Here is a 27,667-nt window from a genome sequence, read left to right as displayed (position 1 = left end):
ATAGTTTTTCTATTTTCTACTCAAGTCTTTACTGCATGTAGCAGCAGACTTAGTGGCATAAATCAGAAAATGATAATGAGGCATGAAGGAAATTCTCATAAATCACGTTACTAAGTATAGTTACATTGTAGATGTGGAACCCAATTAAACAGATGGCCACATGCTGTCAGAATTAGCCCCTAATCAATAAAGATGTTCATTTTAGAAAATCACCTCAATTTTTCACTTCTTCAGTGAAGCACAGAGGAGGCAGTTGGGAGGGGATGGGGGAGTCCCAGGAAAGCCAGTGGGGAAATGTGTAAGGAGAAATTCCACCTGTCTTAATTTGTAGTCCAGAAAATCAGAAATGAAAGAGGGTGGGGGAAGTCACCCAAAGGATTCCTTGTCATCTTGCCTGGTAATGTAATTTACAATGAGAGCAGGCACTGGTCATTAGGAAAATAGAAACAGCTTGAATCTCTTAATTAAAATACTGCTTCAAATTGTTCATTTTAAAACCCCTCTGCCCATGAGCTTTCTGGAACCCATTGGGTTACCCTGAAATGGCTACTTCCTCAAGAAACTTCTGATGGGGTCAGCCCTTCCCAGCCAAGACAAAGGCATAGCAGTGGGAAACCCTGGAGACAGAACTATTATTAGATGCACTTCATTCCCCCAAAGGAACAGTGAGCCTTTAGTGACATTTGAGAGAAATGGAAACACCAATGAAGAGACAATCTCATCACCCTTTTCTTGCATAAAAGCTGACCTATTGCAGTCACTAGACTGGTAACAATTAAGTCTGCAAATACCAAGAGTTGATGAAAGTGGGGAACAAAAGGAATACTGTTGGAATTTAGAACACCCACTTTAAAAGCATCTGGTAATATCTGGCTGAGAACTTGAAGACTCTCCCTGCAAGGAGTTCTACCCCGAGGAATATCACCCTGACTGACTTCAGAAGACAATGCACAAGAATATCAGAGAAGTACCAATTCTAGGAGTGAATATCTGCAAGGGTGGAGGATAGAGACGTGCTCAGCAGCAGAAAAGATAATCTGAGTGTACATATGGTCAGAAAAAATGAATACTATACAGCAATGTATGGGGAAATAGGGAAAAGCTACTGCCACAAACTCCATACATATGCATTAAAGAGAATGGGGCTGGTGAGAAGGCTCAGTGGTTAAGAGCACTGGCTGCTCTTCCAGAAGATCCAGATTAGATTCCCAGCACCCAAATGGCAGCTAACAACTATCTGTAACTCTAATACTAGGAGATCTGATGCCCTTTTCTGGCCTTTGCAGATGCCAGTCAAACATATGGGGCACAGACCCACATGCAGTCAAACACCTATTTAATATACTGAGTGAAAAACCACAATTTCTGAAAATTGTCTATAGTATGATAAATTTTTATTATGTTGAAAACTGTATCATTTGGGGATACCTACATAAATTAACATTTTAGTTTTTAGAAGATAAACATGGCCCAGAACAGTGGTGTATGCTTTTATCCCAGTACTTGAGGGAGGGGTAAATCTCTGTGAGCTACAGGCCAGCATGGTCTACATAGCAAGTTCCAAGGCAGCCCAAGTTACATGGTGAGACTCCCCCTCCCAAGGAAAATAAACATAAAAAGCAACATATTGGTTACCTCTGTGTTGATGAAGACAATAGTTCAGGAAGGGAGCAGTTTAGATGATACTGGTAAGGTTTCAGCTCTTCCCAGAGTAGCCCTTTAACTGGCACGTGCTGATTTTCCATCCTTCTAGACACTTTCTAACTTAACATGGGCCAGCATGCTACACAGATTCTTCTGAATGCAACAAAAATTGCATAATAAAAGATGTCCTATTAAACTTTAATATCACTTCAGAACCCTGAAGACAGACTTGGAGGAAGTCCCCTGACCTCACTGTCCCTCTTTCCAATGTGGCCATATTAAATAAATCTTTCTCTGCTTACCACTAGGAATTTGGCTCTTTTAGTAGACTTACTGTGGATTAGTGACTGAATCTGGCTTAGGGAACAGGCTGTGAAACCCCAAGTTCATTGATAACATGGTAATCACAAAGGGACAAAAGATACACTTGAGGGGTATCTGCCGCCCACAGCAAGCTGACCCCAAAAGGAGAGGAAAGAAGAAAGATCCCAGCCATGGCTGGAGTCATTTTACTCTGAGGAAATTTTCCCATCTTTCCACTTCAGCGGGCATCAGCTGTCCTTTACTTCTACTTGGTCAAGCAGAAAAATGAGTATTTGGACATTGTTTTGGATTCTCAAGGAAGTTTCACCCTTGTAGCTATGAAGAAGGTGGTAGGAGAGACAGAGAGAGAGAGAGAGAGAGAGAGAGAGAGAGAGAGAGAGAGAGAGAGAGAGAGAGACAGAGAGAGACAGAGAGAGACAGAGAGAGACAGAGAGACAGAGACAGAGACAGAGACAGAGAGAAGAGTTGAAGTACAGCTCTGAAAAAGGAACTTAAAGAACATACTTGGACATTACTAACAGGTCATGCAGAACAGACTTCAGGATTCTTCCAGAGCTGTTCTGCCAGATGAACAACCATTCATCCTTTAAGCTCAACTCACTTCTTTCTGAAGTCTTCCTGAGCAGGATGGCTCCAGTTTGTTCCCCTCGAAGACATGACACCTGTGCCACCCGTGCCTCTGCTTTCCCAATCATATCAAGAGACCAGAACCCTCCAAACCGGTATAGAGATTACTTCAAAGTGAAAACATGAGCTTCAGAGGAAAGAACTGTGCCCGAGCTTCCCTCGTCTGCTAAGAATGAAAAGCAGGATACCACAAAAACACCTTTGGCGATGTAACCTTAAGGTTACACCAGAACAATCAGAAAAATGATTGGGTAAATAAGCCACATCAGAAGCCCTTACATCTCTGCCCCTCCTATGGTGGGCATATAAACTTTACCACAAACTCATCTGGGGACACCTGCTTGTGTAATACAACTTTCTTCTATTAAAATGTTCTATTAAAATAAACAATCTGGATCAGTGAAATGGCTCCGTAGATAAAGGCACTTGCCACCAAGCCTCATAACCTGAGTTCAAGCCCCATAACACACAAGGTAGAAGGAGGGAACTGACTCCTGGAAGTTGTTCTCTTACGTCCATACATATTCCATGGCATGCCGCCCCACACACACACATAAATAAGAAATGGTAATAAACTAATAAAATGAGTAATATAATCAGCATTTTATTGCTCAACAGACATTTTATATATAACGCATTTTGATAAATGCTATAGATTTTAATTGTAATTGATATCTCAATATCTTAAGTTTCTGTGTAATATATGCAGCTTGGTACTCAACTTGGAACTTTGGACCTTAAGAAAGCAACAGTATTTTCAGCATAATGAATATTTACATACTAAGAAGTGACACTCAAAATATTTAACAACTTCTTTGGTTATATTAATTAATGTAGAAATCAAAAATTAACACCATCTGCTTGGTTTCCTTCTGTTCATAATGCTCAAGACAGTCCCACAAATTACCATTTCCAACAGAAGCCACAGGAGGGTGACAATAGCAGTAAGCATAATCCTCCAACTACATCTCAGGCCAGAGTCCTATAAGGTCCAGGTCTAACTTGGATGACCTATGACATACGGGGCTGACTGGCCATGGGATAAGCCTGATATCTCACTGAGAAGAGATCCTTGAGTCACTACCAAAATTAAATGGGAGCATGGACCATGCAGTTCATTTGAGGAAATTTCTAGGGGAAAAAAAGTGTCAATGCCCTGAGAGAAGTATGTGTGTCCCCTGTGTTCAAGGAACAGAAATGAAGCTGGTGTGACTAGACAGAGAAAGAGACGGAAGTGGAGTTAGTAAAGGTAGAGAAACAACAAATGCTGGACTGGGAATGTAACTCAGCTAGCAGAATGCTTGCCTAGCATGTACTATGCCCTGGGTTCCAGCCCTAGGACCTCATAAGCCTTCTATGATAACATACATGCAACCACAGCATTTGGGAAGTGGAAGCAGAAGCATCAGAAGTTCAAGGTCAATCCTCGGCTTGAGGCTAGTCTGGGATACACGAGACCTTATCAAGGAAAAAAAGGCAGGTTTCTAGGTCATTGAAAGTAATAATTCTTAAGCTCAGTAAGATAAGATGATTTGAAGACAGGGGTGACATAATATAACCAAGAACAGAACAGTCCGGAGGAGGTGAGAACAGAAGCAAGAAGGCCAGTAAGATGGCTCTTCTTATCATCCAGCTAGGAAACAGTGATCACAAGAGTAAGGTTGGTAAATCTTATAAATTTCATCCTGTGTTCACCAATGTAGAAATGCTATTGAAACCACAATATTAGATGTCATCACTAGAAGAGTGAGCAAAGATGGAGAATGGGGATGAACAGAATAGGAACCAGGACTGAGTCCTAAGATGTCATCATGGAGAGGTAGATGACATAAGAAAAAAAACAAAAAGAGTTTGACCTGGAGCAGTCAGCTCTTCCCACAAGAGGTCACACGACCAACCTGAATTTGATGTCTTTCCTTTTCCTGAATGACTTTTACTACAAATGCATATGACTATAAACAACATATAGGATTATTCTATGTGATTTTCAACTTTATTAATGAGGTATCATACTCTGTATATTTTCTCAAGTTACTGATTTGCTGTACAACCTAATTAGTGAAATTCATCTGTTAACAGGTATCGTAGTAGGCCATTTAACTTTCACTGTTGTATGCTATTCCTTTGCATGAATGTGCCACATTGGTTTATTTCTGTGCACAAGGACACATAAGCTATTTCCCTTTCCCACTACCATCAATGACCCTGCCTCAAACATTCTCACATGGGCTTTCTTTTCCCTTGCTTTGTGTTCTATGGGGAAGGTTTCTCAAACATTATCATTCAGTAGAAACAATTAGAAATTTTACTAAAACTAGATTCTGACCTCACATCCAAAGTTTTTGTATAAGCTAGAGCCTGAGAAGTTGCATTTCTGACAAGTTCCCCCAGGGTGTTTTTGTTCATGGTCCAAAAATGACACTAAGAATCAAAATACTGGAATAGATCAGGCATGCAGATGATGGTCACAGATGTGCAAGCACCTCTCTGGCTTTTTTACACATTGTCAACTTGCCTTGCAATGTGGGTGGCCTAATTTATATTTCCATTGGTGGCAGGATCTTTAATACCAATTCTAGATGCTGTCAGATTTTTAATTTTTGCCATACTGAACTTTAATAACTTTAAAAATGAATCATAGAATTTGTTTTAGTTTTAGTTGTGATGCTGTGATAAAACACTCTTGCCAAAAGCAACTTTTTTTGGGGGGGGGCATGTTTGGTTTACAATTCGAGACCCAGACCATGATCCATCATAGAGGGAAAGCAAGACAGGAGTTTGAAGGTAGGTCTGCTTACATTCCACACAGGATGACCTCTGAAGTACAGAAGAAACCACAGAAGGTGCTGCTTGCTAGCTGACTTGAAGGAAGGCTTACTAGCAAGCTTGAAGACTGCTAACTTTCTTATGGTGCTCAGGACCTCCTGCCTAGCAATTGTGTTTCTCACAGTGGGATGCCACACACACACATACATATTTGTACGTGTGTGTGTGTGTGTGTGTGTGTGTGTGTTCATAATCAAGGCAATCCCCTTCAGGCCAATATGATCTAGGCAATTCCTCAATAGAGGCTATAGTCTCAAAGGACTCTAAGCTTTGTCAAATTGTCACTTAGAGCTAACCAGGACAGCATATCCAACATACCCAACAGAAATAAACACCCTAAAGACAGTACATCCTAGAGTTAATCAGAATACACTCAAGCTTCTGTATTCCATAAAAATTGCTCCCAGTTAACTGCCATTTTCCCCATCAAAGCAAGGAAGGTGTGGACAAGATCATCAAAAAAGTTATGAAAGGAAAAAGAATGTGTGTTCCTTTTAATGAAAAACTTCACTATGGTTCTGTTTATTATAGTTTGAAAAGCCAATGGTGATATAAAAATTTTATGGACTAATAAGGAGAAAATAAGTGAAAGATTGTTACAATGAAAACAGAAGAAATTGAAGAAAACACTAGGAGATGGAAAGGTGTTCAAGGATTGGAAGAATTAATATTGTGAAGATGGTCAACCTACCAAAAGCAAACTACAGTATCAATGCAATCCTCATCAAGAATCTGGTACTCACGTATCTGGTTGGTCGATGCACTGTAAAAGGCATTAACTGTTGTTGGATTGGTAAACCACCTGCAGAAAGAAAGACAAATGCCACAGGTAGGCATCACTATCCAGACAGGAAAACAGTAACCATATAACAACACAGATATTGATGCAAGGGAAAATTATTGCCTCATTTACAGCTCCTACTCTGTTGAATGAACAAATTTTATCAGAAAGCAAGCACAGTTTGATGTAGCTGAAAGTTTTCCTGTGTCCTGCCTGGCCTGTGGTCAGGACAAATCTCTCTCACCCACCAGTCCTGCAGCTGCTCGGACCCAAATAAACACACACAGGCTAATATTATTTTTAAACTATGGTCATGGTAGGCTTCTTGTTATCTAGTTCTTGTATCTCAAATTAACCCATTTCTATAAATCTATACTTTGCCAGGTGGACCATTTTGCCTTGCAAAGTTCAGTGGTCACCTTCCTGTGGGTCCTGCATGTCCAGTCGATACAAAATTTTGTCAAGTAGTCCAGGCAAGAACAGTTTCTTGCCCAAATAGCTATTTTTACCAAGAAGAAGATAAACTCCATATGGAGTGTCTTTGATGCCCATCTCTCTCTCTGAAGTAATTTGGTGCTGCCAGGAGCAGACAAGTCTCACTGTCCAGAAAGTCTAAATTTTTAAAACATTTTAAATGCCATATTCTGTAGGTCTTTGATGTGTTTGAAGATTACCTACCTAATTGAATTATATCTATGTATACCTAGAAAACTTAACATGACTATAAGTTTGACTATCATAGAAGACTAATTATTAATCTGTATTTCTTAATTATCCATTACAATTTAAGTGAGCTGCATAAACATAATACCTTAAACAAGAGTAGAAATATACATATAGAATAACAAAATTAACTTTAAATTTGTATCAATAAACTAAAATCCATAGCAACATAAAACATTTTAAGCAAGTTGTTGCTCTTTAAAAGTAGACTCAATAATCTACGGAAGAAGACAGGGCAGGGGAGAAGCTGCTAGCCACTGCCAGAAGAAGCAAGATGTAAAGGTATTGGTAAGCCACAAGCCACGTGGCAAAGTATAGATTTATAGAAATGGATTAATTTGAGATATAAGAACTAGATAACAAGAATCTGCCATAGCCACAGTTTAAAAATAATATTGTGTTTATTTGGGTCCAGGTGGCTGCGGGACCGGTGGGTGAGAAAGATTTGTCCTGACCACGGGCCAGGCAGGACACAGGAGTTTGGCAAGAATATATTAGCAGGACTGGAGAGATGGCTCAGTGGTTAAACACATTGACTGCTCTTCCAGAGGACCCAGGTTCAATTCCCAGTACCTGCATGGAAGTTAACAAATGTCTGTAAATATAGTTTTAGGGAATCTATGGTGCACAGACATTCATCCAGGCAAAGCTCCTATACACATAAAATAAAAATAAATCTTTTTTAAAAGGAATACTAGCATGTCTGGCTTTTCACTAACAACAAAAACAATAAATAAATGAAAAACTCAACATGAGTGCATCTGAAAACCCTTTAACAAGAAGTTTACAAACAGGTGCTCCCTCTGAAAAATGGAAACATACAGCAGCAAACTGTTCTGTTCAGATGACCCATAGGACAGCTATCTTTCTGGCCTATATAACTCCTGGCCTGTCTACGAAACCATTTTATATTGGTAATAATACAGAGATCCAGTTAAAGATAAATGAATAATATACCACCGTGCTACTAGAGGGGTCTACCTGCTCCTGTGAAAAGTGTACTGATTTAATTTGCAAATACCTCAACTATCTCTATAACCAGCTGAGTTTTGTTGGATCAGTCACCAATCTTTCTGGGGTTTGGTTTCAGCTGTGAAGTGAAGGTACTGGACTGGTAGGATGCTTCAGCAGATAAAGTGCTTGCCCTGTAATCCTGATGGCCTGAGTGTTATCCTTAGAACCATGGCAGAAGGAGAATACCCACTCCTGAAAGTTGTCCTCTAACCTTCACATAGGTATCATGGCATGTGCACACCTGTACCTACAAACCCATCAAATACGTGCACACACACATGCATGCACATAATAATAATAGTAATAACAATAACAAATTAAAGTGAAAGGTATTGTATTAGATGTTAGGATCCCTTATATCTATGAACCATCTGTTTTTTTTATTAAATACATAGGTTACTTAGATCAGAATGTAGCATTTTTTTCTGTAAAAAATTAGATTGTAAACACTTCAGGTTTTACAGATGAAGAAACAAAACTGAAGATAGTATACAGATATAAAATACTAAACATTCCACAAATAATGTTTAATAAAATTAAAATACAATTATCCATAAGTATCATCTTTATTCATGAAAACGACAGAATTCTTTTGAGGTGGGTTATTATTTTAATTAACTGTGGTTCAACTTACAGATTATCAACATCAGAGAAATTTCAAACGTTTGTCTCTAAAAATCATTCTTGGTTCATGGGCTATGTGAAATAGCCAGGTGGTATCTAGCCCAGTCACTGCCTTTTATAATTAAATTTGGTCAATTCCTTTTAAGCTAAATTGCTTAAAAATAAACTTGTACAGGACTAAGTGTTTAGCTTAGTGGTACAAGACATACTTAGCATCCATGAGTTTCTGGGTTCAAACCCCAGCATGAAAAAAGAAACGTATAAATCTCTTTTCAAAACAAACATTATCTTCTATGTCTAACAGAAAAACACCAGGGCAATAAATTAATGTATAACAGGTTAATATAAAATTGGTAGGAATGCAACTCTTGATTCTTATTGGTCTTCTCATACCCTTTTACTTGTGAAATGCCTATGACTATGTTATCCTATCATCGTGATTATTAGCTAGCAGTCACTAAGCACTTTGCTGTGTTCTGACTTTATCATTAGCCCATCTACAGATGAGGACAATGAAATTTAGAAGGATTGCATACTTGTGCAAAGTCTGGTCTTTCAGATTTCAAAGTAGTTCTATTAGGCCTTGCATTATTATAGAGATAGTAGTAGAAATCAAGAGAGTATCATGTCTTTTGTCAAATCGACTTAAGATAAGTGGTTCCATTAGACCCTGGTGTTTATCAAAAACAGTTGCTGACTGACCTACTTTCTTGAGGAAACAAGCAGAGGAGAATGTATCTTTGTTAATCCCAACTTTCTATCTATAGTGAATCGAATTATTGTTACATCCTAATCCCTGGGATCCTGCCATTACATAGCAAAAAGAATTTTGCAGGTGTAATTAAGGTTAAGGATCTGAAAATAGGGAGTTTATCCTGGATTATCCAGGTAAGGTTATCTAATCCCACGAGACCTTAAGGGCAGGCAACCTTTTCCAGCTAGGATCAAATAGATGCAACAGAGGACTGGAGGTCAGAAAAGATAGTTGCAGACTGAAATTCAGGTACACTGGAAGGGTGAGAAGGATTTTACACACTGCTACTGGCTCTTAAATGAAGAAGTCATATTCAAAGGAGTCAGATCCTCAGGCCTGCAACTACAGGAAGTGGATTCAACCATTTATATATTATATTAGTTGCAATAGTGTATGTTCCTACAAACTGCCCCTTCTCTTCCCCTCACTTCTCACTCTGCCTGTTCACGTAAAAGCAAACGTTCAAATCATTAGAATGAGAAACATACATTGACATGTTCCTAACTGCTGATAGACAAATCCACACACAAAAAAAAGAAAAAAGAAACAAACAAATAATGACTGGCTGAGGATCATTTCAGTGAGACTTCTAAAGCATCAGTAAGAGTTGATAAAACATCCTATCTCGCATATATGACCTTCTCATTCTTGACCCCTATCCAACCCTCAGAATTGATATTTATTCTTTGGCCCATTTGGAGCCTTAATTGTCCCTGGAGCTGATATTAAGTATCTGCACCAGCAGGTCCTATCAGTTGTTGATACTTTTATTTCTTCTGTTTATTCAGGGACCATGTCAATCCAGCTGTGAAACATTTTCTACATCTCCTTTATTATATCCAAATTTGTTATATATTTAGTTTTACTATTCTCTGATGCAAACTTTCAATAGCTGTTTATAAAATAGTTTGTTCTTCTTCCATTAAGATATGAGATCTAAATTCCTTTCCTCTTTATTATGGACTAATCTTGCTGACTCTCTGCTAAAGAATAAGAAATAATGGAGCTGGAAAGGAGCTGGCAGAGTGATTGCCTGGCATGCAGGAAGCACTGGGTACCCTCCCTAGCACTGCATAGACTCGATATGATGGCATACACTTATAACCTGAGCACTCAGAAGGTGGAGGCCAGGGGATAATTCTCAGCTACATATCAAGTTTGATGTCAGCCTATGACATGAGACCCTATCTCCAAAAATAAATAAATAGAGTAATTTTTTGTAAAAATAAAATAAAATAAAATGGCACTTGGTGACTTCCAAGGGTAACACACTGATGCACAAAAGAATAGCCTTTCTCCTTTCTTTCCTCCCCTCTCTCAAGAAACGAGCTATTCAACTTTATTCACCAACCAACGTTCTGTTAAGAAGTTCCACACAGAAAGGGGCCACACATAGGTGTTCCAGTCAGTAAGCACCAATGTGTAGGAATCTGAGAGAGAACCCAGCCACTATCTTACTAAAACTACATGAAAGAGCAATAACTACAGAGCTAAGACTAATGGCCACACCTGGAATCAGAATATGTAAAAAATAAATGATAAGTGTTGCTTTGAGCACCTAATTTGATGGGGGGGGGTGAGTAGTTATGCAACAACAAATAAGTAGAATGTGGAAAAACTGACTCTCTGCAGATTAAGTCCTACCTAACAGGCTGAATTTTCCCAGTTTTATTTGCCAATATGATGGATTTTAAAAATTATTAAGTTAGAATTCCTTAAAGTCAAGCATATAAACACTAATTCTTTTAATTGCTCACACTTGTCAGAGCTAGCCATCTCGTAATTGGTGGGGCCTGAAGGCATTCCAGTGTGTAGCACTTATCTCCTAGGATGATTTATGAGCTAAGACCTTCATCTAAATGGCATGTTCTGAGCAGAAGATCATTAAATGTATTGTTAAATATACATCTATTTTAATAAACAAAAATACTAGCCAGGTGCCTTAGATTTTTAACTGTCTTTGGGGTGCTCCTGCAGACTGTATTTGTGGAAGAACCTAATATATAATGTAGAGGAGATAAGTCTAATATAAACTTCAAATCTCAAAACATATGGGACAGAGACATAGTTAAAAGGAATATAATATCAAAATGTAATAACCTGAGAGAAACACAATGATACTATGATTTCATTTGAGTGCCTAAAATAGAAAAAAAAAATCAGGCTAAAATTTTGCATTTTATTTATCAACTTTTAAGGGTAGTCTACGTAATATGAAATGAAAAAAAAAAACACTGAATCTATGTTACTTTCTTACCAATATCCTGCAGATAATAGTCACATTCAGTGTTATACATAATGCTTTTGCCAACAAAATTTGGGGGCAAGATTGCAATTTGTGTAGATGTTTAATGTGGTTTTTGCAAAGTTTTTTTTCCAAGAGTTAGAGAAGAGAACCAAGACATGTTTTGTCACAGTAGAATGAGAGTGAGTTAATAAGGAAGCTGGCTTAGAATCATTTCTGTCAAAGAAGAGGATCCTGAGGGAAAGAAATTATTTTTGACTCAAGCCAAGCAGTAAAGTAAATCCTCTATTTTTTAAGCAAACTGATGAAGTGACAATTCTGAGAACCAATCCCTAAATATGTACCTTCAGGGATGACCACCCAATTAATTTCGTTCTTGCTGACATTTCCCATTGCCTTAGAAACTTCTTAATGCATATTAGTGAAGCTAAAATGGATTCCATAAGAAAAAAAAGATGATAAAGGGTATTTATCTCCCAGCCCCACAAAGAAGCAAAATGTTATTTCAGGGCTTTTTGGAATGATAATCATGATGTGCTGTTCAAAGTAAACTAGTACAGAGGAGCTACTCCAGCATCCTCCTCAGTTGATTAACTCATGAATTTTCAGTCCTAAAAGATGTCAATTAAAGCTCATGGGTTTCATGAAGCTAAAATCCCCTACAATGTCTGAAATGGACCAGACAGACATTTCCTTTAAAAGAAAACCTGACAGTCACATCACTTTGCCATGGAAACAGGGCCTTAAACTTCTTAATATTCTTTTCTCTGAAATAGACATATACTTTGATGAAGTAAGAATTACAAGTATTACACTGATTTTTATTCTTAAATAATGTTTCCCAAACACAGATCAATTTAATACCTTTGTGAAGGAAGTACAGACAGCACTGTGTATCTACAGGTTGGGGGAAAATGCATCTGTACTTGACACACACACATATTCTTATTATTCCCTAAATTATACAGTATACCAACAGTTTACAGTGTGTTAGTGTGATAGTTTGAATGAGATGCCCCCCCATACGTCTCAGGTATTTGAATATGTGGTTTTCAATTGATGGCTATTTGAGGAGGATAGGAGATGTGGTCTTGCTGGAAGAATTATGTCACTAGGGGCCAGCTTTCAGGTTTCATAAGACTTACACCATTTCAAGTTAGCTCTCGCTGCTCCCCATTTGCAGTTTAAGATATGAGCTTTCGATTCTGTTTCAGCCAATGGACCTACTACTTGCAACCAGGCTGCCCTGTCATGATAAACTACTCTTATTCCTCTGTAACCATAAGCCCCAAATAAACGCTTCCTTCTATAAGTAGCCTTGGTCATAGTGTTTTAGCGTGGCAATAGAAAAGCAACTAAGACAATTAGGTATTATACATAAAGATGATTCAACATACATAGGTAGATGTACAGATTATATTCAAAGACTGCACCATTTTGTATGAAGCACTTGAGCATCCTCACATTTTGATATCTTCCAGATGTCCCAGAACCACTGTCTCATGAATATAGAGGAATACAAGGTATCTATTTTCCATTGAAGTGTGGGGGGAACTACATAAATTAGTGTCACCTAGAATTTTCCCAAGGCATGAATAAAATGTAAAGAATAGCTAAGACCATCAGAATCTGACAGCCCATTGGTATTTTAGGATAATATTAAAGATGGCCCAGTTAGGAATTTTTCCACTGGTAACCTAAGCCTTGCTACATTACCAAATAAATAACATTTTGAAATTGAAGAATAAAGCTGGCAGCATCTCCAATACAGAGATGGCTCAGTTAGCAAAGCACTTGCTTTGTAAGTATGAGTATTTAAGTTTGGATCTCCAGTACCTATGTAAAAAGCCAGAAATGGTGGCACACATCTATAATCCCAGTAGTGGGGGAGACAGGAGGATATCAAAGCTGGCCAGCTATTCTAGCTGCATCAATGAGCCCCAGGTTCAATAGAATACTCTGTCGCTGAATGAATGAATGAATGAATGAATGAATGAATAAATAAATAAAGTGGAAAGTTATGGATGAAGATAACCAACATTTACTTCCTGACTCCATACACACAGATCCACCTGCAAACACATGCATAACACACACACACACACACACACACACACGCACACGCACACGCACACGCACACGCACACGCACACATGCACGCACACATGCACACACGCATACTCACACAGTAAGGATTTTTCAAGTTTGAACTAGAGGTCCCTTTTGCACAGCATTCATCCCCTCCACCCAACCAGCTCTCCCACATCCTTCCCTAGCAATAAGACATCACTATCTTAATATCTGCCAAAAAAGAAAAAGACTTCAAACTAAAACTAATTCAAAGAGATAAAAAGAGACAGTTCATTCTAACTAAGGGGAACAGTTAACCAAGAAAACATTACTAGCCTAAATATATATGCACCAAACTCAGGGGTGTACAATTTCATTAAAAAATATCTACTACTGTAATTAAAGACACAGATGAACATCAATCCATTAACAGTAGGTGATTTCAATACCCCATTTTGTCCAATAGGCAGGTCATCTGGAGAAAAACAGAGAAACATCAGAACTAATTGGCATCATACATCAAAGTAAGTATAGTCTTTACCCCTCCTTCAGTAAGAAAACTTCTCTTTGCAAAAGATGGAGAGCATTACATAAAATCACAACGATTCAAAATGCAGAGCTATGGAGTCCAATCATAATGGATACACCTATGAAATGCTTCCTACACCTGAAGCTCAGGGAATATTGCAGAAGAGGGGGCAGATACATTATGGGAACCAGGGGATCAGGGAGTTTGCTGTAAAACTGTGCCTCCTGGCAATACCAGGAGATAAAGTCTCACCAACATGACTGCCTAAACATGACCTGAAAAAGGACAGTAACAAACATGCCAAGGTGAATGAAGAAAAGACCATGAGGACTCAACCCTTCACAAAAAGCTATAGGCAACTAAGGAATGCTAGTAATCTTAGGTAGAAATAGTCTTTCCCATAGGAAAGCACACCAATTGGTTATTCAATACCAAATGGTCAGCCCTGAAAACACACATGCAAGTTAACATATAGAGTGAGCATGTTATATTTAAGAATATATGTATATTCATATACATGTATGTATGAAACAACAATTAGTGAAAAAAGCGACCATAAATTTAAAGAGAGCAAAGAAAGGTATATGGGAGGACATGGAGTAGGGAAATGATGTAATTATACTACAATTTCAAAAATAAAAACAATTTTTTAAAAGTCTGAACAGTTATGAATTAGGTTTAAAAGGGCAGGATGACTTGCCTAGATCTATGACTATGCTACTACATGAAGATGGTCATAGAGATATTGAAAATCCTTTGCTGAAGTTATCAGCTTTGAGTCATCAGATTTTACAGCCCTAAATCTAGAATGTCTATGAATAATTCAGATTGAAAATGGAATGGGATAGACAAGCTGAAAAATAGCATGATAAGAGCTGAGAACCAAGGACAGCAGAGCAGATGGCAATAGATTATCATCTGCCATTAGCAAGAAGTTGTAAAACCATCTGTCTTTTTCCTTTGTATTTTTGAATAAAATCAGGACTACATAGAGGATTGTGTAAGCTTTAGCCCTGTTCCTTAAAGTTAACAACTTATAAGACAATTGTACAAGTGTGTTCCATGGAAGTTTGACAGGCAGAGTCAAGACTGAGCATATAAGAGCATCAAAAGTGGAAGGTGATATTCAGAGCTTGAGGGAAGAAAGGATTCAAGAGTCTAGTGTTTCTAGAATCCAGAAAAAAGTAAGGTATTGAAAAGGGTAGTAACAAAGACCCCAATATGCATAAAAAAAGAACCCACCAAAGTCATGGAAACTAGAATATTAGACAAATTTTAAAAGCTAGTCCACCAAATCAGCTTTTGGGGGGATGATAGCATGATAAAGCTGAAAACTCCTTTCCATGAGGATCAAACATAAAACTGGACAAAATAGTCAACAACCATCCACTTTAGGTCTCTGATAACTGGCCAAAAATGAGCAATAAACTGAAAAACATTCCATCTTAAGAAACTGCTAGAATTGGGGAATATATAGAACAGAACTTGGTGGGCATCTTACTGGGACTGCTCACTTTCTCCAGGAACGAGCTAGCTGAAAATGTAGCTCTGTCAGCTAAAACATGGCAAGCTTGATAGAAAACGAAGGAAAATCCAGTCTGAAATTTCAAAGGGAGATCCTGAAACTGAAAAGGGCACCATGATAACAATACTAGGTCTGGTACAAGGAAGACCACAGAAAGACCATTGGAAACAAAAACCAAGGAAGCCAGAGAGGTACCTGAATTTGAAGGCACTCAAATTACTCAAATGCCAGAGCACTAGGTCTGCTCTACCTCTTGGCTGAGCACAAGCTTGTATACATTGGGATAATCTAATGAGGTGAACCTAAAAAATAAAATAAAGGACTGAAAATTGAACACAGGAATCCACAGCCACATACATCCAGAGACACATTCTGCAATGTAAATCCAGGAAAATATTCAGAAAAGTAAATTAGCATCCAGACTGCTACATTATATTATCTAAAATGTCCTTTTTCAACAACAAAAATATATACTACAAGAAAGAAAAAAGGAAAGGGGTTGAATCAATAGAAAACTACTCTGAGTTAATTCCAATAATAGATTTAGGAAGGATTTGAAAATGGCCATTATAATGTGGTTCAAAGAATTAAGGTATATTCAAGGAATTAATAGTAATATGGTAACAATGACTGCAAATAAATAACAGAAATAGAAATAATTTTTAAAAATAAATTCTGCCATTGAAGTTATAAAAATAGAAATTATCTGATCTACAGAACATTTTTAAAGCATTGAAAAAGTGAACCATAGCAAAATCTTTGTAAAATAGGGATATAGTACCTATACCTCTCAGAACTGACATTATGATTAATCAATTAATAATTGTAAAGCACATACTGAGGAGATGGTCAATGTGTATTAAGAGCACTTCCTATTAAAGATACATGACCTGAATTCAGATCCCTAGCACCTACATGAAAGCCAGGCATGGCCACACATGCCAGCAACCCACCCTTGGGGAGGAGGAAACAGGTGGATCCCAGAAGCTTATTGGCTGGCCAGCCTAGCTGAAAAACATAATGGTAGGTTCAATGAAAGACATGTCTCAAAAACTAAGGTGGGTATTGGTAGAGGAAAATATGTGATGTCCTCCTCTGGTCTTCTTGGGAATGTGCATAAGTACAAATTCTCTCTCTCTCTCTCTCTCTCTCTCTCTCTCTCTCTCTCTCTCTCTCTCTCTCTCTCTGTCACACACACACACACACACACACACACACACACGTATATATCATGCAAATACACACATAAATTCAAAAGCACCTCTTAGCATACTATAAATATACAATAATTGTTAGCTGCTATCAGCATCATCAACACTATCAAGATCAACAATATTTTCCTTTCTAAGAGAAGATGCAGTGGCTAGCTCAACATGGGTTTAAAAGTATTTAAGGATATTTTCCTATCTGCTGATAGGAAAAAGATAAATAAATCATAACTTTTAATAAATCACAATGATACAGCTTTCAGTTCTCTGACATGGACTATCGCAGTGATTAACTTTTAGTTCAGTTTCTCAACCTTCCCAATGCTGTAACCCTTTAATACAGTTTCTCATGCTGTGGTGACCCCCAACCATAACATTATTTCCTTGCTACTTCATAACTGTAACTTTGCTACTGTATGAATCATGATGGAAATATCTGATATGCAGGATATCTGATATGTGACTCCTGTGAGAGAGCCGTTAGGCCCTTGGGGGTTGTGACTCACAGGTTGAGAACCACTGTTCCAGTTGCTTCTTAATTATACAAATTATTCTACATATCTAATCATACTAAAGTATTCATTCTTTAAACTCTCCAAATGTTTCTACCTGCATATTAAAATTCAGAGAAATGTACATACAAATATTATCTATGTTTTTATAACTACAGCTAGAAATAGCTTCAATGTTTGCATCCTAGTGAGAATTCTTCTGATATGTGTTGATGCTAAGATTGGGAGTTCTGTAATAGATGGAAGATCTGTACCACATAATATTAGAAAAGAGAGCTGGAAGTCCATGACATGGATTTTGCTAAAACAAAATAACTGCAAGCTGGCTACTCTGAGTTGAGGAGAATTACAGAGTTTAATCTAAAGAGATTTCACTTCCCACCAATGTATTTATCGATTTCACTTTTTTGAAATACTCACTCTGTTTTGGGAACAGCTTTTCTTAGCCAGAAGAAATCAGACTGTGCTAAATACTTGCGGGTTTGCAGTACATTGCCAAAGTAGTCCGATTCTGAAAATTTGATCTGCATAAAAACAAACCACATCATTATTGTTAGAAATGCAGATAAGAGTTTTAAAAATAGACTTCAGCCCACCAAGGAGCAACCAGAAGAGAAGCTATGGGCCTCACAACATCACTCAGCCATACATAACTCAGGATTCACAAAGCCATGAAATTTAATCTCAGTAATTTTCTTTTAACATAAAAAGCTCAAAAATCAATATGATCATTTCTGGATCACAGGGAAGAAAACAAGAGAAGCTTCAGTTGTTTACTGTGTTCTGTTTACTTTATAATTGAAAATCCCACTTTAACCTTTGCTAAACATACCATCTTAGATCTGAAATTTCTTGGCTCATGAGTTCTTGATCCTTTCTAAAATGTGTGTTTTATTTATTTATCACATAAGATTCTTCTAATCACATTCTGAGTACTCAGCTGAAACCTCATTTAGCTTATAGATGATGATTTAGTCAAATGCTAAAAATCCAATTTACTGTAATTGGCATTTGTTCATAAAGGGAAAAATGGAAGCAATTCAGAAACCTATTTTCCACCCTACATACAATGGAGTCACCTAAATAATTTAATTATTAACAAGATTTATCTACTAACACAAAGAATGGCTCTAATTGCTAAAAAACAAAATTACAGAGGCAAATCACAGATTATAGACTGCATGGAACTACAGGAAATTGAGGACTCACAACAATGTTGTCTGCTAAGATAATGGGTTATTTAGTTCTTTTTTTTTCCTGGAAAGAGAGTAATAAACAATTTCAATTCTAGCGCATTCTATCCAAAGCTCACATCACTTCACCTATATATTATAGTGACGTTTATATTACAGTAAAAGCAATATAATTTGTAGTGATCTTGAAAGCTTTGTTTCTAAAATCTCTTACTGGCATAAGAAGTTGAAAAGTAACTGTCATTAATAAGAAAAACATACATGAGTAAGTAAACAACCAAGAATAAATTCTTGTTTTTTAAGTGCTCACTATTTTTTACTGGGCTATACTAATTGTGTAAAAGAGTAGGATTCAATGGCATTATCTTACATGTATACAAGGTATTTTGATCATATTTTCTCATCCTATTATCTACACTTATTTCTCTCCCCTCCTCACTGGCCCTTTTCCTACTCCATGATAACCTCCACTTCTCTTATGTTTTTTTTTCCCACAAATAAAAAAGAAGTATGTCAGGTTTGTCTTTCCACATCCTTAACATGATGATCTCTGGGTCATTTTACTTCTGCGTTGCCCTTCTAACGAACACCTATTGTGCACTGCTAAGGATTTCAGAAAAAGGCTGGATTTCAGAAAAAGAACATTGATGTGCAAATATGTATTTTTAATTTCTTTTCAAAAATTTCATACAAGCATATAATGTACCTTGGTCATATCTATCCCCTACTCTCTCCCTTCAGCTCACCCAACCACTTTGACATATTTTCCATCTTCCTCCCAATTACATTTATCCTTTTTTAACCCATTAAGTTCAATAAATGCTGCCCATATGTATATGTGTGGTCATCCGTTGGAAGTCTCATTTTTAACTGGACTGAATGCTGACTAAGCACCAGCACAACTCCAATTCTTTAAAAAGACTAGAAAGAAAACATTCTAAAGTAAGTCAATTTAAAAAAAAATACCTTAGCTAATTTAAAACCCAAAAGTAATTCCTTAGTAGCTGTTACACTTTTGATAACTTTAAACCATATTCTTTATTACTTTTTGTATGTAGGTGTGTGTGCCTGGGAGTATGCAGGTATATGTGTGCACCACATGCATGCAGGTCCCACAAACGCAGAAGAGAGCATCAGATCTCTCGGAACTGGAGTAATAGGTAGTTATGGTTCACCCAGTGTGGGTGCTGGGAACCAAACCAAGGTCCTCTGCAAGAACAGCACGTGCTCTTAACTGCTGAGTCAAAACCATCAAAAAATACCAGCCAACGAATGTGTATGAAACACAACCATTGCATTATAAATATAAATGTACATATTCAATATGATGGTTATAGCCTTAATAAGTAACATGGTTGTTGGCCAATCCATGTCTAGCTCACATTTAACTGATCCCAAACATAAAGTGAGTATTGTGTCTCAGAATGAAATAAATCTTAGTGAGTCATGTTAACAATATTCCCAGAGGGAGAGGGATAAAACAACCAAAGACATACTGAGAACAATAGGAATGAAAATATGGATTCCTGGCAACAGTGTCATTCTGCTTGGCCAAAATATTTGAAGGCAGTGACTTTAAATTGTCCCTTCTTAAAACTATTTGAGCAGGGGAGAACAAGGCTGATAAATAAAGCACACCATAATAGAAAGCTATACAGAAATCTAAATGAATGCTATGTGTGCACAAATGTGAAATATTCTCAAAAACAAGGTAAATAATGCCAGTTGTATGTATGAGAGAATATAAAGTTTTCATGGAAAATATCAGGAGGTGTGAAGGTTGTGGGAGGAGTTGGGGGAAATAAATATATTGTGTCATGATCAAAATATATTTTATGGAAAAGTTAAATTAAAAATGTATACCAAAAACACTTACCAGTCTTTTGTCTAAGATCAAGAGCATAATGTACAAAATAATAGTACATATTGTTTATGCACACATACTTATGTAGCAAAGGCTTTTATAAATAAGACTAAATTCAAGACAGTGTTTATATTTTGAAGAATATAGACATGGGAAAGGGAGAATGAATCAGAAAACATTATACACAGAACTTAAAGTGTATCTATTTTATTCACTGAACACTTATGTGTATGCCAGACAGTGAAACACACCTTTCAACCAGGTACCTAGGAGGCTAACGCAGGATTACTTGAGCCTAGAACTTTGAGGCCAACCAGGGCAACACAATAGGAACACTCCTATCTCTCTAAAATAACAGTAAAATAAAATGTGTGTATATGTGTACAAAGTCAGTTTAATAGTATCTGTTGAAGATTAATCCTTCACATATTTTACATACTGTGTCAGTGTTACAAATGTTTCATAATAGAAAGAAATATTAGAATTGGTTCTATTGTAAGCTAGAGACTTTCTCTTAGCCTAAAACAAAAATAGAAAACATGTTTTAGAAAGCAATTTTAACCAAAAATCCTAAGGCATCTCTGGGCCATGGGGATAAAAGATATGTCCAAGACCTTCAGAATAAGATTATAACTAATAGAAAATTCAGATATGTTCTTGATTTCAGAATACTGTCTAAGAAATTCTCCAAAGGAATATCCTTAACAAATATTATCTATTTTTTCATATCAATGAAGTCAGTTTTTTACGGTTAGATGAATTTGCTAACCTCAGTACTTTCCAGTTACATATACAAAGCCAAAGGCTGACCTCTAAATTGGTTCGCAGACTTTAGAGAGAAAACCATTCCCAAACTTCCTGAAAAAGATGACAAACCGAGTGAGTGGTGGCATACACCTGTAATCGCAGCAATCCATTAGGATTGGGATTTGTAAGCCTAAATAATTTACATAGTGAGACCCAACCTTGCTGTGGGATATTCTGTATGTTAAATGTGTTGCTCTGATTGGTTAATAAATAAAACATTGATTGGCCAGCAGCCAGGCAGGAAGTATAGGTGGGACAAGGAGAGAGGAGAATTCTGGGAAGTGGAAGACTGAGTCAGAGAGACGCTGCCAGCCACCGCCATGACAAGCAAGATGTAAGGTACCGGAAGGCCACGAGCCACACAGCAACTTATAGACTAATAGACATGGGTTAATTTAGAAGAATTAGATAGCAAAAAGCCTGCCACGGCCATACATTTTGTAAGCAATATAAGTCTCTGTGTGTTTACTCGGTTAAGTCTGAGCGGCTGTGGGACTGGCAGGTGAGAGAGATTTGTCCTGACCGCAGGCCAGGCAGGACTGGAGGAAACTCCAGCTACACAACCTGGAAATGGAAAGAAGGGTTCAAGTCTAAGCATACAGTAAGCAAAGCTATCATATCCATGACAACAATTCACCACCACAACTTCTCTGCCTTTAAAATAATAATTTTGTACTGTTTTAGTTACTAAACTGAGAATATTTATCTACTCCACTAATTTAATAGAAACCACAAGTAATGGAGTTATTTTCGTGTGTGTGTGTGTGTGTGTGTGTGTGTGTGTGTGTGTGTGTGTGTATGAATGACATATCACAAGAACACATCTTAGGTTTTTTTTTTTCCTTTGAGACAAGTGTTTAAGGGTAGAGAGTGGATCATCATTGATATTGTCATCTGATAGGAAGAAACTACAGGGTGTAGATAAAGCTATACAGTCTAAAAAAATTGGCTCCTCATTTAGTGTTATTTTCTTTGGTCCTAATAGGAAAACAAAATGATTCACTAATGTGAGATAACAACAGAGGAGGAGAAGATAAGAATTGGTACTCGTAAGGAAGCAGTAACTGAGTCATAACACACCTTTCTCAGTGCAATACTATATAGCTGTTAAAACAATGTTAGTAATATTTATGGGAGACAGTGACAATAGAGAATGTTAACTGTAAAGGAAAGTATAAAACTACGTGTTAACATAAACGATAGCTATAGAGAAATGAAAAGAAACAACATACTCTAACAGAAGTATTATGTTTAACTACCAATATTGTAGGTATCTTTTGTTCCTTTCCTCTGTCTCCAAAATATTCTGTCCTCTGATACTTCGATAGTTTAAAATTTTTCAAAAATCATATTTATGAGAAAAACTTGAAGTCCAGCAACCTTTGAGAAAGTTTTGTTTGTTGTACAGACAGAAGAAAAATGAATGTGAACACATACTCTAAAACTTCTTAAAGCTCTGTAAGGGACAGATTAGGTCAAAAGCCTGTTGTCCTTTCAATTACTAAAGGAAATCTAGGTCAAGTTGATAATGGCTTTCAATCAATTCCATTTTGACCTTTCAACTAAGTGACCTTTGTGTACCTAGTTGGGGTTCTCATGTCATTTTGTTGGAACAGCTGTCCAGATTATAAAATTCATGGGTCCTAGATTTCTCTTCTTGGAAATGCTACCCTAGATGTAAAGTACCAATTGCCACAGATTAAGCAGAAGAATAAAGTTATCACTGCCTTCTTCTCCTCTACTCAACTAAGGTGAAGGATGCACAAAACAGACAGAACAAGAAAATGTGTTCAGTTTCTTTGTAGAAAAAGTACAGCTATGTTTATATGATACTGCACATTCCAACAGAAGTAGAAATCTCCCATTTTACTCAAATCTATTTAAGGATGCTCAGAGATATGCCCAAATATCTATAAGATTTGATGTTAGGTACCCAAAGAAATTTCTAAATGCTTAATGGAATCCACAATTTGAATTTCTATTTTCTCTTATTTAAATAATAGAACAATATACAAGATAGATGTGTTTAACTGAATTGGATGAGAGGTGAGAGAGAGAGAGAGAGAGAGAGAGAGAGAGAGAGAGAGAGAGAGAGAGAGAGAGAGAGAGAGAGGAGGGAGGGAGAAGGAGAGAGAAACTTTGAATATTTATACACATATATACAGGGTGTGGTTCAAAATGTTTAACCATGCACACATATAATATACCATGGAATTCCCCACAAGTAGCCATGTAATGGTGAGTAATGGTGACCAAGAGCTTCAATCAGCAAACCATGACCACATGCCCTACCTCTATGCTAGGGTTGGAGAGCAGTACTCAGTCTGCTCTGGCCAGATGGAAGCTACTATGTGAGAGATGAGGTGGCCTGGTTAGAAGTTTGAGGGTACCAAGGTACTCCATGTTCTAAGCCTATTCTCAGTTCTCTAATGCCATGGTAGCTAGGAGTTACTTGAGATAGCTGAAGACAACATTCTTTGTTTTTACCAAATGATGAATAATTATCATATTTTAATGGCGCATTCTATCCAAAAGATCATCACACTCTTGCAGTGGTACTCTGTCATTCACACACAAAAAGAGGGAGGGAGAGGGAGAGAGGAGAGGAGAGGAGAGGAGAGGAGAGGAGAGGAGAGGAGAGGAGAGGAGAGGAGAGGAGAGGGGAGGGGAGGGGAGAGGAGAGGAGAGGAGAGGAGAGGAGAGGAGAGGAGAGAAGAGAAGAGTAGAGAAGAGAAGAGAAGAGAAGAGAAGAGAAGAAAAGAAAAGAGAAGAGACCCTAGCTAGAGCAGACAAAAGTCTGGAGTTCTTAATTTCTGGTTTACTTTCCAGTCTATTTCCGTTAAGTATCAATGAAGTAGAATGTATACTTTATATGGCTAATTTGAACACTGATTGACACTCACTTCCCCTCTTAGCCTAACCAACTTTTCTACATACTGATATCACTTCAAATGATCGGTAGTTCACTTCTTACTGCTTTTAACAAAGACTACAGAAAAACTGTTGTTCAGAAATTCATTGCATAGTATCTCAATTGACCATGTCATTCTCAGAGGGAAATAATATTCTTCGATTCTTTTCCACATTTGCCTCTCAATTCTTTTCATTTCTTCTTATCTCCATATGAGCTCAACTATAGTTTGTACCCTTGTCTCTCTGACCTCCATCTGACCCATCTCCTAAACGCTCTCCTCTTCCCTTTTGTGCCTGATGAATTATATCTTTACCTGGGTCAATCTGAGCAAGCTGCATTTCATTTTCAACAATCTCTTACACTCAGAGCTTGCACTAGCATAAATTGCGCAGAGGCTCTCTAGTAGTCCTTATCTACATGTTTATTAAAACTGAAAACACAGTTCCATTGTGTGCCCATGATATTTCAGTCATTTTTTTATTAACCTCAGTGGCATGATTTACAATCGCATCATCCCTTAGCCTCCCTTCTAGTTGGGCTTTATTCAGTTTTCTCTATCAGTTTTTTTTTAACACAAATGAATTTTTACTTTGTGTATTTTGATTTTGTTCACATTGGCTTTTTAAACTGTTTGAAATGCCTGAGTATAATTTCAATCCATGTTGGCAATAAGTCAGATGAAAAACATTTTTTCACAAGAGAGCTTTAAAAGCTTGGTACCTGGTGGCTGCAATTGAGCCCCTGGAGAAATGTATCCTGTTTGATATCTGGTTTCTTTTCACAAAAGATATTGCATTAGGTGAAGCCTTAAATCTGGGACTCTCAATTTGGACAGCAGCAGACTGCCAACAAAACCTGATCAACTAAGTATTTCAAGCAAGCTCTGAATGCTACCTGATTGGATTAAGGCTTGGGACAGTTCCATCTATATAGCCTTTTAAATCAATTTGAGGGACCTGGATACTGCATGCATTAATTCATCATGACTTTGACTTTTCCAGACCAGAAAAAAAAAACCATGACTATCATAAGTGCAAATTGAAGATGTCATAGCTAATGTTTATGTTTGTGTTTATGTACCAGTGCAAGTTCTGAACATGTTATTTGATCCTTATGACAATCCTGTATGGGAGAGATTACTATCATCTGTTTTGCAGATAATGAAATTAAGGCACAGAAAAGATATATAATCTGCCTCAGGTCTCACAGTAGTAAGAGAAAGCATGAGAATTTCACTCTAAGCATTTCTGGGTTCATTCTTATAACCATTACTCTCCCATATCCTGACTTGGGATACATACATAATTATCTAGGTAAGTAACCAGGATCTCCTTCTAGAGTACTTTGTACTCTAAAGATGCTATTCTTAGTAGCAACAGTTCTCATTTTGACCCACAGGACTACCTTTTGAAAATGTTTTGCACGTGAGTGTTTAGCCTATATCTATGTATGTGCACCATGTGTGTGCTCATGCCAAAAGAAGCCAGAAGAGGATGTCATATCCCCTGGAATTGAGTTACAGATTTTTGTGAGCCTCCACATGGGTCTGGGAATGGAACCCAATCCTCTGAAAGAGCAGCCAGTGCTCTTAACTACTGAGCCATCTTTCCAGCCCCCATAAGATTACTTTTCATAGGGGTCCTATGTGCCAGATATTGGGCCAAGTAGGTGCTTTTAATTTCATACAATCACATCTTCTCAAATCCCTCCCCTCAAAGCTCAGGGAACCCCATGAAAGAGGAGGAAGAAAAAATATAAGATGGGGCAAAGGAAACCAGGAGAACAAGGACCTCTAAATCAACGTAATCAATGAAGGGACACTAGCCCACTCATGTGGCTCTGGCAGGCCTTGCCCTTCTCACCCATTCCCTCTGCCTTGCTAAAAACCATTAGATTACAGTCCTGAAGCAAGCTAAGAAGGTCTATTCCCTTATTTGGCCACTTCCTCCTCCTGAGGCTGACTACTAAGGTCCAGTTATCAGAAGCCCCTTTTAGCTCACCTAATTAACATGTCCAATTAAAATTAAACACCTTATCTTAACACGTGGTTTCCCCCTTTACCTTTATAAACTGCCATTTGCCTATGTGCCATGTCTGCCCCCCCTCTATCCAGAGGCAGTCTTTGTCCCTCTGGGACAAATACCCCTGTCCCCTTTCTCTTGTCCTCTTCCCCTTCTCCCTCCTTCCCTATATCCTTTACCACAGCATGCTAGCCCATTCTAAAACAGACATCCTCTTCTTCTCCTCTTAAAAATTACACCTGCAGATTTGTTTTGTGGCCAAGTATCTCTTGTGATGGGATGACCAAACACCCTAATTGTCGTGCTAGAAACCTCATCCAACTACTGAAGGAACTGGATGCAGAGATCCATGGCTAGGCCCCGGGTGGATCTCTGGGAGTCCAATTAGCGAGAATGAAGAGGGTTTATGTGAGCGAGAATTGTTGAGACCAAGGTTGGATAAAGCACAGGGACAAATAGCCAAACGAATGGAAACACATGAACTATGAACCAATGGCTGATGGGTCACCAACTGGATCAGGCCCTCTGGGTGAGACAGTTGATTGGCTTGATCTGTTTGGGAGGCATCCAGGCAGTGGGACCGGGTCCTGTGCTCAATGCATGAGTCGGCTGTTTGAAACCTGGGGCCTATGCAGGGTCCCTTGGCTTGGCCTGGGAGGAGGGGACTGGACCTACCTGGACTGAGTCTACCAGGCTGATCTCAGTCCTCGGGGGAGGCTTTGCCCTGGAGGAGGTGGGAATGGGGGGTGGGCTGGGGGGAAGGTGAGGGGGGTGGGAGGGGGAAGAACAAGGGAATCCGTGGTTGATATGTAGAACTGAATTGTAATGCAAAATAAAAATTAAAAAAAATTTTAAAAATTAAAAAATTAAAGTAACTAATAAATGAAAAAAAATTACACCTGCAAGGTCTCTTGCTGCTATTTTCCTACCTGAGTCAGAAAGCAGCCACTTTAACTTTTCTTCCTGCTTAATAAAGGATTTCTCTGTGAAAATAGGTGTTTGGGTGTGGTTTATACCTAATCCGGGGTCTGGGAGGAAGCCCCCACTGTTTGGGGGCCTCTTTCAATCAAAGCTCATATGAACTCACAGAGAGTGACGAAGCATTCTCAGGGCCCACACAGGTTTGCACCAGGCCCCATGTGCTTACATTAAGGCTTCCAGTTTAGTGTTTTTATGGGATTCCTGTGTGTGTGGATGAGAGGCTCTCTGATTCTTGTGCCTTCTCTTGGGCTCTTTTATTTCTGTTGGTTTATCTTGTCCAACTCTGATGTAATAGCTTTTGTTTTATCTTATTTTTTAAAAATTGAAGGAATGAATGAATGAAAACCTACCAACTAGAGTAAACTACTGAACTGTCATTTATACCTGATGGAAGAGGGAAAATCAGATTTCTCTAATGGAGTGACACTGGGTATATCAATCACTCCAGGGTAGGTCTTATGCTCAAGAGTAGTTGACCAAC

The 27,667-nt window shown here is 37.9% G+C and overlaps 1 protein-coding gene across 2 annotated transcripts in view; it reads right to left on the bottom strand.

The window, feature by feature from the left end:
* Positions 1–27,667, bottom strand: part of Phex (phosphate regulating endopeptidase X-linked) — a 195,510-nt gene that overhangs the window by 38,470 nt on the left and 129,373 nt on the right. For both annotated transcript variants that reach the window (XM_059250532.1, XM_059250533.1), the window contains exons 14-15: positions 17,827–17,930; positions 6,165–6,223 (exon numbers count right to left, since the gene is read on the bottom strand). In XM_059250532.1, coding sequence (XP_059106515.1) covers positions 6,165–6,223; positions 17,827–17,930 — 163 coding nt within the window. The remainder of the gene's footprint in view (positions 1–6,164; positions 6,224–17,826; positions 17,931–27,667) is intronic.

Source organism: Peromyscus eremicus, chromosome X (genome assembly GCF_949786415.1).
Source record: "Peromyscus eremicus chromosome X, PerEre_H2_v1, whole genome shotgun sequence".
Lineage (NCBI taxonomy): Eukaryota > Metazoa > Chordata > Mammalia > Rodentia > Cricetidae > Peromyscus > Peromyscus eremicus.
The sequence above is the reverse complement of the archived record's forward strand: the minus strand, read 5'-3'. Positions and strand labels throughout refer to the sequence as shown.